We start from the raw sequence: 15,304 nt of genomic DNA, 5'->3' as shown, positions 1-15,304 counted from the left end.
TCTCCATGGGCATGGGGCCCCAGGGCCCAGGCATCTAGGCGTCGGCCACGTCTGTATCTCTGGGTCTCTACAAAGGATAAACAACCTTTTCCCACCACCTACTTAACCATGCAGCACATAGGGGAAACTGAGGCACATAGTATTCATACAAAATAGTACAGAAAATTCCCACTCTGTCACAGTTCCAACCCTCCCCCAGCCTGTGCCCGGGGCAGAGAGGCCCTTCTTTGCCCCTTCTCCCCCCGTCCCACCAGTCTCTGCCCCTGCTCGCCCAAGGATTGCAGTGGCTCTCAACTTTTCCATACTACTGTACCCCTTTCAGGACTCTGATTTACAGACCCCAAGTTACACCTCACTTAAAAACCATTCGCTTACAAAGCCGGACATAAAAATACAAAAGTGTCACACAGCCACTATTACGGAAAAATTGCTGACTCTCTCGTCGTTACCATATAATTATAAAATAAATCAGCTGGAAATGTACATGTCGGTGTACACTCCATAGAGCAAGGTGAAGACGTCACTGTCCGGAATGTTGGTTTGCACTGATGTCACCGGTGCTTTTAGGCAGCCCCTTGTAAAACTAGGCCACTAGCGAGATGAGCAGAGGCGGAGGAGGGTTTCCTGGGGCCCTGGGCCAGAGCAAGTGGACCCTCCTCCCCCTGCGGGGCGCCCGCCCCTTGTCCAATCAGAAGCAATATGCTAATAAGGCGTAGGATCTCCCCCGCGCTGTGTAGTTTCATTCTCCTCGCGGCTGGCTTTTTCGGGCGCTTTCCCTTGCCCGAGCCATGGGGGAAGACATGATGTGTGTGAAGGGGGGAGTTGGGGCTCCCCGCTCAGCTAATGCGCAGAGAGGGGGAGATGGAGCAGGGACCTGCCTTGCAAAGGATGCTGCAGCCATGGAGTCCCTGGGGGAGGTAAGCTGTGATCTTCCTCCAGAGCAGTGCCCTAGGAACCTGACTCCCACCCCGGCTCTGCAATGGGGGACTGGGGTTGGGGTGGAGACGGGGGGTTATTCTGAAGATCCCGGTGTCATCGCAGCCCTGTGATTATTGTTACAGCCCCCACAGGCAGGCTGCAGGGCCTCGCAGTGTCTGTGAATGACGTACGATTTGTACTGCAGCCGCTGTTGAATTGTGTGTCCATTCTTCGGCCACAAACTGAGCTTGAAGATTTTCGTTTCCCCCAAAGTGAGGTGTTGGGTTAAGGGGAGACTGGGGGGGGGGGGTTCCAGGAAATGAACAGGAGCTTTTCGACGTGCCAGAAAACCCAGTAAAACACCCAGAATTGCTCCCAAGTCGGCGAGACGTCCTGCCTGTCAGAAAGGGCTCCTGTTCTCCGGCAAATCCTCCCTTCGGGGGACAAACCGACCCGGTGTGCAGACGCCACTTCTCCCTTCCCAGGAGCCTGGCCCGGAGCGCGGCGCGCATCGCTTGGCCCTCCTGCCCCACTCCCTCCAGCCTCTGGGGTCCCATGCTCGTGGCTGGGGGGGGGTGTTACGGCAGCTGGGGGGGGCAGGCTCCTGGGGGACAGGGGAGCCAGGGTCTTTGCAGGAGCCTTGGCGAGAGAAGCTCACCCCTGAGCAACCCGACAGCTGCGCTCGCCCCTCGGGGGCTGCGAGCAGGAGCCGCGAACAGGCCGCGTGGCCGGGGAGCTCTCCGGGGGAAGGGCAGACGGTGTCTGACCCTGCATTGGCCTGGCTGGGGCGGGCGGGCTCGCTCTGCTCCTAACTCCAGCGGGAGAACAATGGTCCGCCGCCAGGGTGATGTTTAAGTTGGCGGGGGGGGTGGGGGGAGAGACACCTTTAAATCTGCTTGAACGCTCTGGGTGCCGTTGTGATGCGCTGTCACCCCCAGCGCCCCTGTCTTCTTTCACTTCGTCTCTCCCAGGCGGTGGGTGCAAGACCCAGGCTGTGGCTGCCTTTGTCTGTGCCCCGATGGCCGGGTTCCTCTCCCTTCTCGGGGGCAGCGGCGTTGTGGCCGGGCTGGGCCCGGAATGTGAGAGAGACAAGGCGGGGAGCTGACAGCTTTTCTTGGACCAACTTCTGGCGGTGAAAGGTACAAACTCTGGAGCTCCACAGAGCTCTTCTTCGGGTTTCCTCTGATGGCCTCCCCCAGCCCTGAAGACGAGCTCTGTGGAGCTCCGAGTTTGTATCTTCCACCAGTGGAAGTTAGTCCAGGAACAGGAATTACCCAGCTGGTCTCTCTCTTGCCTTGTTGCTGTCCTCCTCTTTCTCTCCACCCGTTTCACATCAGATGTTCAGGCTGGGAGCTCTTTGTGGCAGAGATTGTCTTACTATCTGTGCGCAGCATCCCTAGACCAACCCCTAACCCAATCCAGGACAGGAACCTCTCAGCTCGACCCTATTTCTTTCCACTGCAGTCCTGCCTCAGGGATGGAGGCCCCATTGTGCCAGATGCCATCAAAAACACATCACAGAAAGACAATCCTTTCCCCAGGGAGCGTGCAGGCGAAGCACAATAAGTAATTCTCAGCCGTTTGTGCAGAGGAGCAGCAGTGACCTCTAGTGGGAAGAGGAATTCCCATTGCTGGAGCACAGACAATCATAACAATAGTGTAATAAAGAATACAACTGCTCTACAGTTTGGATCCCAAAGTGCTTTACCAACCAGGTCGTACTCATGGGAATCCTTTCCCCCCACTACTGACATGCAGCCACCTCTGGAGTGAAACTCCACAACTGTTCAGCAGCACACAACACGGGCAGATGATGTCTTAGGGGAATGGTTGAAGCAGAATCCACTCACCTATTGGAATTTCACAGGGCATTTGAGGGAGGCAAATTGTAGTCCCCCGAACTGTCATTTGAACCGACTCAGATCACCCCCATTAAAGAAGAGCCATAGGATTTGTAATGACCATAATGGGACCTTGCTTTTAACTCCCAGCTGAATCCTGACACCAGCAGAGGTACAGCGCCCCCAGCTGCCAGGTTGAGTCTCTGGGTTCAGTTCTGCCTTAGTCGGGGGTGTCATCCGTCTTATTTGTTTCAACACTGAGTTTCCCTTGAGGTTTCCCATTGGGAAACAGCCTGGGTCTGACTCTGTTCAGCTTTTATAAGCTCACACGGTCAAACCTCAAGGAATTACATTTGAATGCACCAAGCCAGAGATTTCATAGAATCATAGAATCATAGAATATCAGGGTTGGAAGGGACCCCAGAAGGTCATCTAGTCCAACCCCCAATCTCCCAGCCAGTAATTCCTACATCGAGCCCAGAACTTGTGACTGAGTTAGAGCAGATCATTCGTAAGAGAGCAACTCCGTGTAAAGACTTGGAGTGAATTCTCTCTTCTCTGGCCTCCCAGCACCTTGCTTTCCTGACCTACAGCGTGCCCGGCTGTTTGAGTGCTGCCCCTGAGAAAAGCCGTCACTACTACATTGAGCCTGAAGGCTTTTTACTAGGGCTGGCAAGCGATTAAAAAAAATAATTGCGCTTAATCACACTGTTAAACCATAAGAGAATATCATTTATTTAAATATTTTTGGATGGTTTCTACATTTTCAAATATATTGATTTCAATTAGAACAGAATACAAAGTGTACGGTGCTCACTTTATATTTTTGGTTACCAATATTTGCACTGTAAAAAACAAAAGAAAGAGAATATTTCAATTCACCTAATACAAGTACTGGAGTGCAATCTCTTTATCGTGAAAGTTGAACTTACAAATGTAGCATTATGTACAAAAAATAACTGCATTCAAAAATAAAACAATGTAAAACTTTCAAGCCTACAAGTCCACTCAGTCCTACTTCAGCCAATTGCTCAGACAAACAAGTTTGGTTACAATTTGCAGGAGATAATGTTGCCCACTTCTTATTTACAATATGACCTGAAAGTGGGAACAGACGTTTGCATGGCACTGTTGTAGCCGGCATCACAAGATATTTATGTGCCAGATGCGCTAAAGATTCATATGTCCCTCCATGCTTAAACCACCATTCCGGAGGCCATGCGTCCATGCTGATGACGGGTTCTGCTTAATAACGATCCATGGCGGAGCGGACCGAGGCATGTTCATTTTCATCATCTGAGTCGGATGCCACCAGCAGAGGGTTGATTTTCTTTTTTGGTGGTTTGGGTTCTGTAGTTTCCGTATCAGAGTGTTGCTCTTTGAAGACATCTGACAGCATGCTCCACACCCCGTCCCGATCAGATTTTGGAAGGTACTTCAGATTCTTAAACCTTGGGTTGAGTGCTGAATCTATCTTTAGAAATCTCACACTGGTACCTTCTTTGCATTTTGTCAAATCTGCTGTGAAAGTGTTCTTTAAATGAACATGTGTTGGGTCATCATCCGAGACTGCTAAAGCATGAAATATAGGGCAGAATGTGGGTAAAACAGAACAGGAGACCTACAATTCTCCCCCAAGGAGTTCAATCACAAATTTAATTAACGCATTTATTTTTTTTAACGAGCATTATCAGCATGGAAGTATGTCCTCTGGAATGGTGGCCGAAGCATGAAGGGGCAGATGAATGTTTAGCATATCTGGCACATAAATACCTTGCAATGCCGGCTACAAAAGTGCCATGCGAATGCCTGTTCTCACTTTCAGGTGACATTGTAAATAAGAAGGGGGCAGCAGTATCTCCCGTCAATGTAAACAAAACTTGTTTGTCTTAGCGATTGGCTGAACAAGAAGTAGGACTGACTGGATTTGTAGGCTCTAAAGTTTTACATTGTTTCGTTTTTGAGTGCAGTTATGTAAGAAAAAAATCCACATCTGTAAGTTACACTTTCAGGATAAAGAGATTGCACTACAGGACTTGTATGAGGTGAATAGAAAAATACTATTTCTTTTATCATTTTTACAGTGCAAATATTTGGAATCAAAAATAATCATGTAAAGTGAGCACTGTGCCCTTTGTGTTCGGTGTTGTAATAGCAATCAATATATTTGCAAATGTAGAAAAACATCCAAAAATATTTAATCAATTTCAATTGGTATTCTATTGTTTAACAGTGTGATTAATCACGATTAATTTTTTTAATCACAGTTAATTTTTTGAGTTAATCACGTGAGTTAACGGCGATTAATTGACAGCCCTGCTTTTTACACAACTGTAGGGGACACTTCAGCAATGTCTAGAACTAGAGCGGATACAGTGTAAGCCTAGTTCATGAAAAACGTGAAAAGAAATGACACTTTGATGTCCTTTGAAGGAAGCAGAAAAGTGAAAGTCCTCCCCCACTTTTCAAATGGAGGGAACTGTTAAGAGTAAATGTTTATTTTCCCTCCAAAACTGAATGAAATCCTCCCTCCCACCCTCAAAACCAGTATTTCCATTTTAAGTCCACTCCCCCATCAAAAAATGAAAAATGGCAATCAAAATAAAAACTTTCATTTGGGTCAAAATGGCATTTTCCATTAAAAAACAACTTTGAACAAGAGTTTTCATCCAGCTGTAGTTTGAAGGTTCAGAATTAATGACACCTCGGTTCCCATCTCTCCCTCCAGAGGGATCCGGGTGCAAACTCTGCCCCAGGGACTGGCTGCTGTACGGGGACAAGTGCTACTGGCTGTCTAAGGAGCGTAAAGACTGGACTGGGAGCCGTGACGACTGCTCGGGGAAGAGCTCTCGCATGCTCGTGATCCAGAACCGGGAGGAGATGGTAACATCAAATACAGGCTCATCCAACTCCAGCTGGAGAAAGACGTGTGTCACTAGTTACAATCCCAGTGTAGCCTGACTCTACCACCCCCCCGCAAATCAAACTCCACACTGGGGTGTTTTCTCCCCTTCTAGGGGTCTGGCTTATTAACATACAGTTCAGAACAAGAACCCCAGAGCTTTCCCACCCCAGACTGCCTAGTTGGCTCCTGCAGGCGTTTCACTCCCAGGCCCTCTGAGAGCTCAGCAGAGCCCTTCTGCATAGAGCTACTCACACAAACCTCCTACCCCATCAGATCTCTCCCTGCCCAGACTGGCTGCCCTTGTAGCCCCACCAGGCCTGGCTCCTGGTCACCTGCTTCCATCACCTTTGCCTCTGAGCCCAGGGGCACCTAGTCACAGGTGAGGCTCAACCCAGGACTCCCTTAAAGGGCCAGCTCACCCTGTGCCACCAAGAACTGGTGCTGATGTTACCATGTCTGCATAGAGAGAGCCACGTTTACCTGCACTGGGACCCTGCCCACCCAGGGGAGAGGGTGAACTAACTCAGGGGCTGGTGGGGTCTCCTGCTGGCATTATGGGCAGAGCTACTGAAGGAGAGAGCAGGCACTTCATGGGATCACTAAGGAAATTCTAGCATGTTACAGGATACTCATCCCCACCCCCTCTGCTGTGCACATCACAGGATTTCATACAAGATGTTGTACAAGATGCAAACCACATCTGGATTGGCCTTAAAGTGACACCCCCAGGGGGGAAATGGACCTGGGTGGACGGTTCCCCATTAGATCCAGTGCGGTGAGTGCTGCTTGACGTTTACTCTTTGAGATGTTTGGGGAAAGCTCCCATTGTATAACTTGCTCGTGTTAAATGTCCAGCGTCTGTCTGAGGCCTGGTCTACACTGAAAAGTCTTCCCAGCGTAACTACGTGGGCTAAGGGTATTTCCCTAACAGAGGGGTGCCAGCAAAGGCCCTGGTGTAACGGCAGTTCTACCAATAGCTCTGTGTGTAGAGCAGTGTAGCTTAGGGGGATCGGGGAGCTGGCATAAGCGATAGCGGTAGAAGCAGTTGTATATGGATATAACTGTACTTATCCTGAGGGGACCCAGCTATTTTCCTCTTTCCATGGTGAAAACTGAGCATTTATTCCTGTTGTTTCCTATCTTTTAACCAGTTACTGATCCATGAGAGGACCTTCCCCCTTATCCCATGACAGCTTCCTTTGCTTAAAAGCCTTTGGTGAGGGACCTTATATTTTCCTACTTCTAATGTACTTAATTTTTTTAGGTTTTGCATCTTTAGGAAGTTGCTTCTCAAACTCTTCCTTGGCCTGCCTCCTTATACTTTACAATTTACTTGCTGGAGTTTGTGCTCCGTCCTAGTTTCCTCATTAGGTTTAGACTCCCAGTTTTTCAAGGATGCTTTTTGCCTCTAATGGCCTCCATTACTCTGCTGTTGAGCCAGGATAGCATTTTTTTGCTCCTCCTCCTGTCTTTTTTTATTTGGGGTACACACTAAGCCCTGGTCTACACTGGGTGTGTGTGTGTGGGGGGGGATCGACCTAAGATATGCAACTTCAGCTAGGAGACTAGCATAGCTGAAGTGGACGTATCTAGCTCGACTTACCTTGGCATCTTCACGGCGCTCCCCCCTCCACTCCGCCTGCACCTCTCGCGGCGCTGGAGTGCCGGAGTCGACGGGAGAGCGCTCAGGGTTCGATTTATCACGTCTAGACTAGACATGATAAACTGACCCCCAATAGATAGATCGCTACCTGCATTTCCGGCGGGTAGTGTAGACCTTATGACGGTATAACTATGCTGCTCAAGGGTGTGAAAAATCCACCCCCCAAGCGATGCAGGTATCCTGACCTCACCCCCAGTGTAGACAGCGCTACGTTGAGGGGAGCGCTTCTCCTGTCACCATAGCTATCGCCCTTGGGGAGGGGGATTGGCTCTGCTGATGGGAGAAGCTCTCTGGTCAGCGTAGGTAGCGTCTTCACTGCAGCGCTGTGAGTGTAGACAAGCCCCTCGTCTGAGCCTCTCATGCTGTTTTTAAGTCGTGTCCGTGATACTAGGAGACATTTGACCCTGGTGACAGCTCTGTGCAATTTCCATCCAACAAGCATCCACATGGTTTTGTGGTTCCCCTTTTAGAAGTGAAATGTGGGGGCTAGAAATCATCTCTCTGCATCATGCCCCGAGGTGACAGTTAGTCTGTCTGCTCCAATCACTCTTTATCCCAAGTCTGGAACAGGGTTAACAGGAGAGAATAAGGGACCCCCCCCCACCACCACCACCACCTCAGACTGTCCCCTAGCTCAGTGGCGTGAGCCTACTCCTAAGAGGTGAGAGACGCCTGTTCAAATCCCTTCTCCTACCCAGCTACAAGGGGGACTTGAGTTGGGGTCTCCTACTTTCCAGGTGAGTGCCAGAACCCCTGGGCTAAATGTTACCAGGAAGCGCTTGCTCCTCTCTGGTTTCAGAGTAGCAGCTGTGTTAGTCTGTATGCGCAAAAAGAAAAGGAGGACTTGTGGCACCTTAGAGACTGACCAATTTATTTGAGCATAAGCTTTCGTGAGCTACAGCTCACTTCATCGGATGAATTCATCGGCTGCATGCTCCTCGCTGCCAGTCTGTGGACGCTCACCTGTGGGGCCCAAGCTGGTACGGGTCCTTTGAACATGCCCACTGGCTTGGGGCCCCAAGGCAAGTCAGGCGGAGACTGGCTCCTGGACCATACTGGGGCTTAGGCAGCCAGCAGCCTAGAGGGAGGGAGCAGCACAGGTGCTCGGGGCGAACACAGACACCTCGTAAACTTTGACTCAGAAAATTGAGGCACCGAGCAAGTTCAGGCGCTTCCAGGGTTTGGTGGCAGCTGAGCTGGGGTTTGGTGAATCCCAGGGGGATGCGGTTCTGGGACGGAGGTGTCTGAAGTGGCCATTAGCCTCTTAAGTCTCTTTGTGAATCCAGCCCTAACCGTTCATCGGGACAAGTCCTCAGCTCCCTGCAGCTCTCCCGTTACCCAGGTCGCACGGTGCAGGTTTCCTCTCACCCATCAGACTTCGTTTTTAAAGGAAAGCTGAGATGTAGGAGATCAAGGTGGCGCTTCCAATGAACAAGTACCAGGTCACCAACCCCATGAGATTCAACCTCGTATGGTCCTTGCTCCAGACCCCCTAACTCTGTGGGTCTCAAGCAGGGCTACATGTATCCCTGGGGTACACAGAGGTCTTCCGAGGAGTAGGTCAACTCATCTAGATATTGGCCTAGTTTTACAACGGGCTACATAAAAAGCACTAGCAAAGTCAGTGCAAACTAAAATTTCAGACAGACACTGACTTGTTTACACTGTTCTATATGCTATACACGGATATGTAAGTACAATACTTATTTCCAATGGATTTATTTTATAATTGTATGGTACAAATGAGAGTCAGCAATTTTTCAGTAATAGTGACTGTGGCAACATTTGTATTTTTAGGTCTGATTTTCTAAGCAAGTCGTTTTTAAGTCAGGTGAAACTTGGGGTACGCAAGACAAATCAGACTCCTGAAAGGGGTGCAGAGGTCTGGAAAGGTTGAGAGCCACTGCCCTAAGTCATCTCACAGCCTGGGACGTCTTCTCGACTGACGCTCTGCAGGAAAGTTAGAGATGAAGGACAACACCAGAGCCCACGTTCCCAGTACAGGGAGGGGGAGGAAAGACTCACCCCCTGGGCCTTTCCTTGTTACAGGGACCCACAGTGACACGGACTCTCTCTCACTCTGCAGCTTCTCAGGCTCTGCTGATGGGAACAGCTGCGGGTGGATAAAAGGCAGCCAGGTTCTGTCTGAGACGTGTGCCGCGGAGCTCAAATGGATCTGCCAGAAAGAAGCGGCCATGATATAAACAGTGCAACTCAGGATCCACATTTGTGTATCTGTAATGTGAAGTACCCCCCTGTTCAGTTTCATGGGTAGGGCCCTACCAAATTCACCCATCCAGTTTGGTAAATTTCATGGTCATCAGATTTTTAAAAGTCTTTTAAATTTCACAGTTTTAGCTATTTCAATCTGAAATGTCACCCTGTTGTAACTGTGTGGATCCCATCCCAGACGAGGGTCATGGGGGGTCTCAAGGCTATTGGGGGAGGGGTGTCACAGTATCGCGACCCTGACTTCGGCACTGCTCCTGGCAGTGGTGCTACCTTCAGAGCTGGGCTCCCGGCCGGCAGCCACGGAGCTTTCTGCTGCTGGGGGAGGTTCCTGGCGGTGGCTCTGATCTGGCCTTGGGAGCAGCCCATGCAGGGGACGAGGTCCTGTTCCTCCCCAGCCCAGCCCGAACTTGCAGCTAGAGCCTGGCACACGGTAGGAGCCTCTGCCCGGGACGCTCCCAGGCCTGCCCCTCCCCCGTTCCAGGGTCCAGCACTCAGAGGTTAAAAGGGCCTGGAGCTGGCGGTTGGCGGGGTTCCCTCCTGACCACCGCGCTCTGGGCAGTTGCCCACATCACCCACCCATAAGGTTGGCCCTTCCCCCCACCATGCCACCCTCACTTCTGCACTGTTGCTGGCAGCAGTGCTGCCTTCAGAGCTGGGCACCAGACCAGCAGCTGCTGCTCTTTGGCCGCCCAGCTCTGAAGGCAGCCTAGACGTAAGGGTGGCAGTTCTGTGACATATTCCCCCCGCCGAGCCAGATTTCACAGGGGAGACCAGATTTCACAGTCTGTGATGCACTTTTCATGGTCATGAATTTGGTAAAGCCCTACTCACGGGGCGGGACTGTGGCTTTAGGCAGAGCAGAACTCTGGGAGGTGCTGGGACTCAGGTGCCCCGCGCAGTCACAGTTCCTCTCCTCGGTCCTCCTCACTGGGCTGGGGCCTTGGGGTGTAATTTTTAACTGCCCCAAACCTGCAGTAAGTTAATACCCTGCAATGTACCCGGGTACCTGGGGCTGGGAGGCACCTCGCCACCACCTGCCCTTTGCCTGAGGGAGCCTTGTCTGTGCCTGCCAGGGGTCAGCTCCCCAACTCCACTGGCCACACGCACTCGCTGCTGGGCCTGCCATCACTGCAGGGTAGCAATAGGCCCACTCTGCCCTCAAGCCCTCTGAGCATCTGTCTGGAGCGTCCAGGCCCTGGTCCCCTGGGCACCGGTAGTATTCACAGATTCACTATTTCCAAAGGAACAGTAACATCCTCGGCCCCAGCTTACCAGCTCCAGCTCAGATCACTGCTCCACTTAACACACAGCGCTGCCATAGGCTCACAGCGAAATCACGCCTCAGTTCAACAAAGCCAAGAGTCAAGTGGAAGTGTTGGAAACAAATGGTTACATATAACAAAGTCATAACATGTGTTCTAGAGCCTAGACCGAACTAACAAGGTATTCTCCTGTCTAACCAAGTACAGCTCACCCGAAATCCTTGCAGCACTTCACAGCCAGGCAGGCTCGGACCCTTCTTTCATGAGACATGCATACGGTCAGTTTGTCTCCGAGGGGAAGGATCCAGTAGGTCTCTGCACACCGAGAGAGACCAGACCGATCCTTTGTCTTTATGCTTAAACACCACAGATGGACACACACACAGCCCCCTGCTGTTAGTTTCTTCCTGTAGATTTCCTTTTTTGTGGATTTTGCAATCTAATTTTGCACCTGGCTCAGTGTGCAAAGAGACATCCAACATCAGGCACACAATACACGGATGGCCAGACAGGGAAGTAACCCAGTGATGCGCAGAGCATTCCCCAATATTCTGGAATTGCTCAGATGTGATGGTCACAAGAAATCACAGTCAGGCTTTCCCAGGGCTAGATTCTATAATACTCTTGTTACCAGCCCCCTTCCACTGCAGCCTCCTGTCCTGTGTAAATGCATCGGGTTTGGTGCAGATCCAGTGTCTCTCACTGGTGCATTGCAAGCTGCTGACCGCACTCACACCATTCAGATACGCGCAGTCTCCTTCTCCTATTGGAAACCTGCAAGAGAGAAGCCAGGGAGCTGGTGTCAGGCAGGAGTTGGACATTTCCCATCAGTCACAGGCAGGGAGAGACGCTCTCGCACAGTGCAGGGAGCTGCTGCACTCATAGCCCCTCACGATTCCCCTTCCTGCACCTGCCACAGGCCCCAGCTAGAAAGGGGGCAGTGGGGAAGCAAGGCCAGGAAAGGTTCGAAGATCAACTGACCTCCATGGAGCATTTATGCCAGGTGGGTATTAACCCAGATCCTACTCTCCCCGCCTCACACACCCAGCTGGGTCTGGATGGGCCCCTGCAGGCCCAACTCACCCAAACTGCCCCGGGCGCAGGTTCCAGGTGACTCTCAGTGTGGCGAGGAGCAGCAGTAACGCCGCAAAGAGGAGCTGGGTCCGGGGCTCCCTGGACAGTTTACATCAGCTCTCAGGCCAGAGGCCTGTCAGGACAGGCTGCATTGCAGGGGGCGGCTGGAGTGAAATGCCAGCAGCACAAACCCGGTGGCCTTGGGGTGACCCCAGCCACTCACACAGAGCTTCCCGTGAGAGCTGGAGGCCAGCGCTTCCCACCTGGGAACAGGGTGGGATCCAGGCCCACAGGCAAATCCTCCCCCATGCTCCCATCCTGGCCTCTCACAGTAGTCATGCGCTGGGCTGGGAGGAGGCCCAGCACCACTCTTTGGGCAGGCCGGGATCTCCCTGCCCTCACGCCACCAGCCTCTGGCTCGGGGTGAGATCTGTCCCAGAGAAGGGAGAGCCCAGCCCAAAGCCACCTGAGCAGATGGCTGTGGGTGGCTCCCCCACCAGCATCACCCCAGAAGAGCTCTGATGGGATGGCAATGATGCACCCAGAGCCTTCTGCTGGGGTGGGCGCCCGCAGGGTGGCAGATTTCAGGGTTAACACCCCACTGAGATGCCTGTTTACCCAGTTCCGGTAAATTGGCGTCACATTAGCTATCCTCCAGTCATCGGGTACAGAAGCGGATTTCAATGATAGGTTACAGACTACAGTTAGTAGTCCTGCAATTTCACCTTTGAGTTCCTGGTCCTGGTGACTTGTTACTGTTTAGTTTCTCAGTTTGTTCCAAAACCTCCTCTAATGACACCTCCATCTGGGACAGTTCCTCAGATTTGTCACCTAAAAAGGACGGCTCAGGTTTGGGAATCTCCCTCACACGCTCAGCCATGAAGACTGCTGCAAAGAATTCATTTAGTTTCTCTGCAATGGCATGGTGCCAGCTGCGGTGTGGACAGACCCCAAACAGGCCTGCTAACAGATGGGCTCATGATGCAATCACAAAGACAGACTGCTGCCGACATCAGGGCATCCTTGCTGGAATATGTGAAAATATCTGGCTGGGATCAAACAACAGGTCACCAACTGACTTGTTTCCTAAGCCTCCTCTGGGCACATTTTCCAGCTTCCCATCAATCGCAAAGGGCTTTTTTAAAAACACCATTCAGGTGTAAGTACCTAAGACTGGCCACATGGGTCAGACCAATGGTCCATCTAGCCCAGTGTCCTGTCCTCCGATACTGCCCAGCGGTAGGTGCTTCCGAGGGAATGAACAGAACAGGGTCAGTATCGAGTGATCCATCCCATTCACTCCCAGCTTCTGGCAGTCAGATGTCTATGGACACTCAGAGCATGGGGTTGCATCCCTGACCATCCTGGCTGATAGGAACTGGTCGAGCTATCCTCTGTGAACTTGTCTACTTCTTGTTTGAACAGAGTTATACTACTGGCCTTCACAACATCCCCTGGCAACAAGCTCCACAGGTTGACTGTGTTGTGTGAAGAAATACTTCCTTTTGTTTGTGTCAGACCTGCTGCCTATTCATTTAATTGTGTGACCGCTAGGTCTTGCGTTACGTGAAGGCGTAAATAACACTTCCCTCTTCACTTTCTTGACCCCACTCATGATTTTATAGACCTCCTATATCCCCCCCTTAGTCGTCTCCCCTCATATGGAAGCTGTTCCATATCTCTAATCATATGGGGATAGTTGAAAACCCCCATTATTATTGGGATTTCTGCTTTTGTAGCCTCTCTAATCTCGGTGAATTTCAGTCACCATCCTGGTCAGTAGTATATTCCTGCTGCTAGATTCTTATTCTTCAAGTGTGGAATTCCTATTCTTAGAGATGCTAGGATTCAGTTGGGTTCGTTTAAGATTTTTACTGTTCTTTACTCTATGCTTTCCTGGACACGTGGTGCCCCTCCCCCGCCAGCGTGACCTACTCTGCCGTTCTTTCAGTGCTGATGGTCCAGGGTCAAACCCTGCTATCAGCTCAACTGGGGTTTGGTTATTTGATCCCACCCAGATCCCACTGAAATCCCTCTTGGGATGTCGTCTGGGCCATCTCTACTGTACCCCACTTCTCATGGCAGCCCCAGGCACTCAGCATTTGTGACTATCAGGCATCTTTAACGCAGATGGCCCCACTAAAGCCAGACAGATCTGAAAGCTTTGGCCAGTCTCCCAGCAGACAACACTTGCTTCCACCCATCACTAATACACAGAGTACATAGCACTGACTGGTGCGTCGGCCTGAACTCGCTATCTCAGACGCCAGGGACCCAAAGCCCTGGGAATTCACAGAGGACTTACAGGTTGTTGAATTTGGTGCCATTGGCCCATTTCCAGAGCTGCCCAGGGTCCCTCTGGAGGCCAATCCAGTGGTCAAATCTGCCTTTATAGCACAGCACGAAAGCCTCAAAACAGCAGAGGGAGAGGTGGGGTCAGAGCACAGGCTCTGTGCACCAGAGAATCACAGGGATACACTGAAGGGCTCTGTTTTCAGGGAAGGGCTGGGGATTTTCGCCTCCCTCTTGCCCAGCTCTGGGTAATTCAGTATTAACTTTCCTATCCCAAACCTCGCCTCGCCTTACAGAACAGCTGAGCTCCCCTCCCCATCACAGGGGAAGGGGAAGGAAAGAGCCCAGCTGATCTCAATAAGGGATGCTGGGAAGGGCCAGGGATGAGAGAAGAGCCACCAACTCCTCAGCCAGAAGGGGCCAGGGCTAAGAGGAGCCCCCCATCCTCATCTGGCTACCCAAGAGCACTGGCTCGTCAAGTCAATCTGGGATCTCAGTACCCCTTTGGCCCCATGCCACCCAGAAGACACTCAAGCCAGCCTAGCCTGAGAGAGGGGCGGTCTCCTTTTGAGAGGGCTGACAGCGAGTGATCCCCGCAGTCAGACACGGACACTAGAGGTGCCCCGGGCCAGCCAGCCAGGCCTGGCATTCAGCAACTGGAAGCTCATTTACTCAGAGCTGCTCCTCGAGCCCAGGTTCTCCTGCAGCAGCTGCTGAGCCAAGACCAGAACGTTGCAATTCGAGCACCTCTCACCATTTCCTGCTCACTGTTGATCTCAGCCAGGGAGGCGCTGAGCGCAGAGCAGTAGGTCAGGCTGTAGGTCCAGTTCCTTTCGGCCTCAGAGAAATAGTAGCATTTCCCTTGGTATGCGATCCAGCAACGGGCCCCGGTTCAGCTGACGGAAGCTTAGGTCTCCACACTGAGAATGAGACAGCGACACGTGGTGTGAGCGAGACCCGCCACCCGCCAACGAGGAGAACAGGGGGAGATCAGCCCCTGCGCCCCAGGCTTCTGAGATCCCTCGAACCAGGGTGGGTACTGAAAGGCCGTGGGGGAGCCAGGAGGACGCTGGGAATCCAGCCCCAGAGGGGGGTTATCTGACTCTGCTCTCCCTCT

General features: G+C 51.7%; 1 protein-coding gene across 1 annotated transcript; it reads right to left on the bottom strand.

Annotated features, from left to right (window-relative positions):
* Nucleotides 1–11,411: 11,411 nt before the first annotated feature.
* On the bottom strand, nucleotides 11,412–15,064 carry LOC141998834 (C-type lectin domain family 2 member D-like; the record flags this gene model as incomplete). The annotated part of the gene is made up of 3 exons (XM_074971811.1): nucleotides 11,412–11,595; nucleotides 14,201–14,304; nucleotides 14,942–15,064. Coding segments are annotated over 3 exons (411 nt in total), but the record flags the coding sequence as incomplete, so codon positions are not given.
* Nucleotides 15,065–15,304: the final 240 nt, after the last annotated feature.

The sequence above is a fragment of the Natator depressus genome, chromosome 14, assembly GCF_965152275.1.
Source record: "Natator depressus isolate rNatDep1 chromosome 14, rNatDep2.hap1, whole genome shotgun sequence".
In the NCBI taxonomy this organism is placed as follows: domain Eukaryota; kingdom Metazoa; phylum Chordata; order Testudines; family Cheloniidae; genus Natator; species Natator depressus.
Note: the sequence above shows the minus strand (reverse complement) of the source record. Positions and strands in the feature narration are given on the sequence as shown.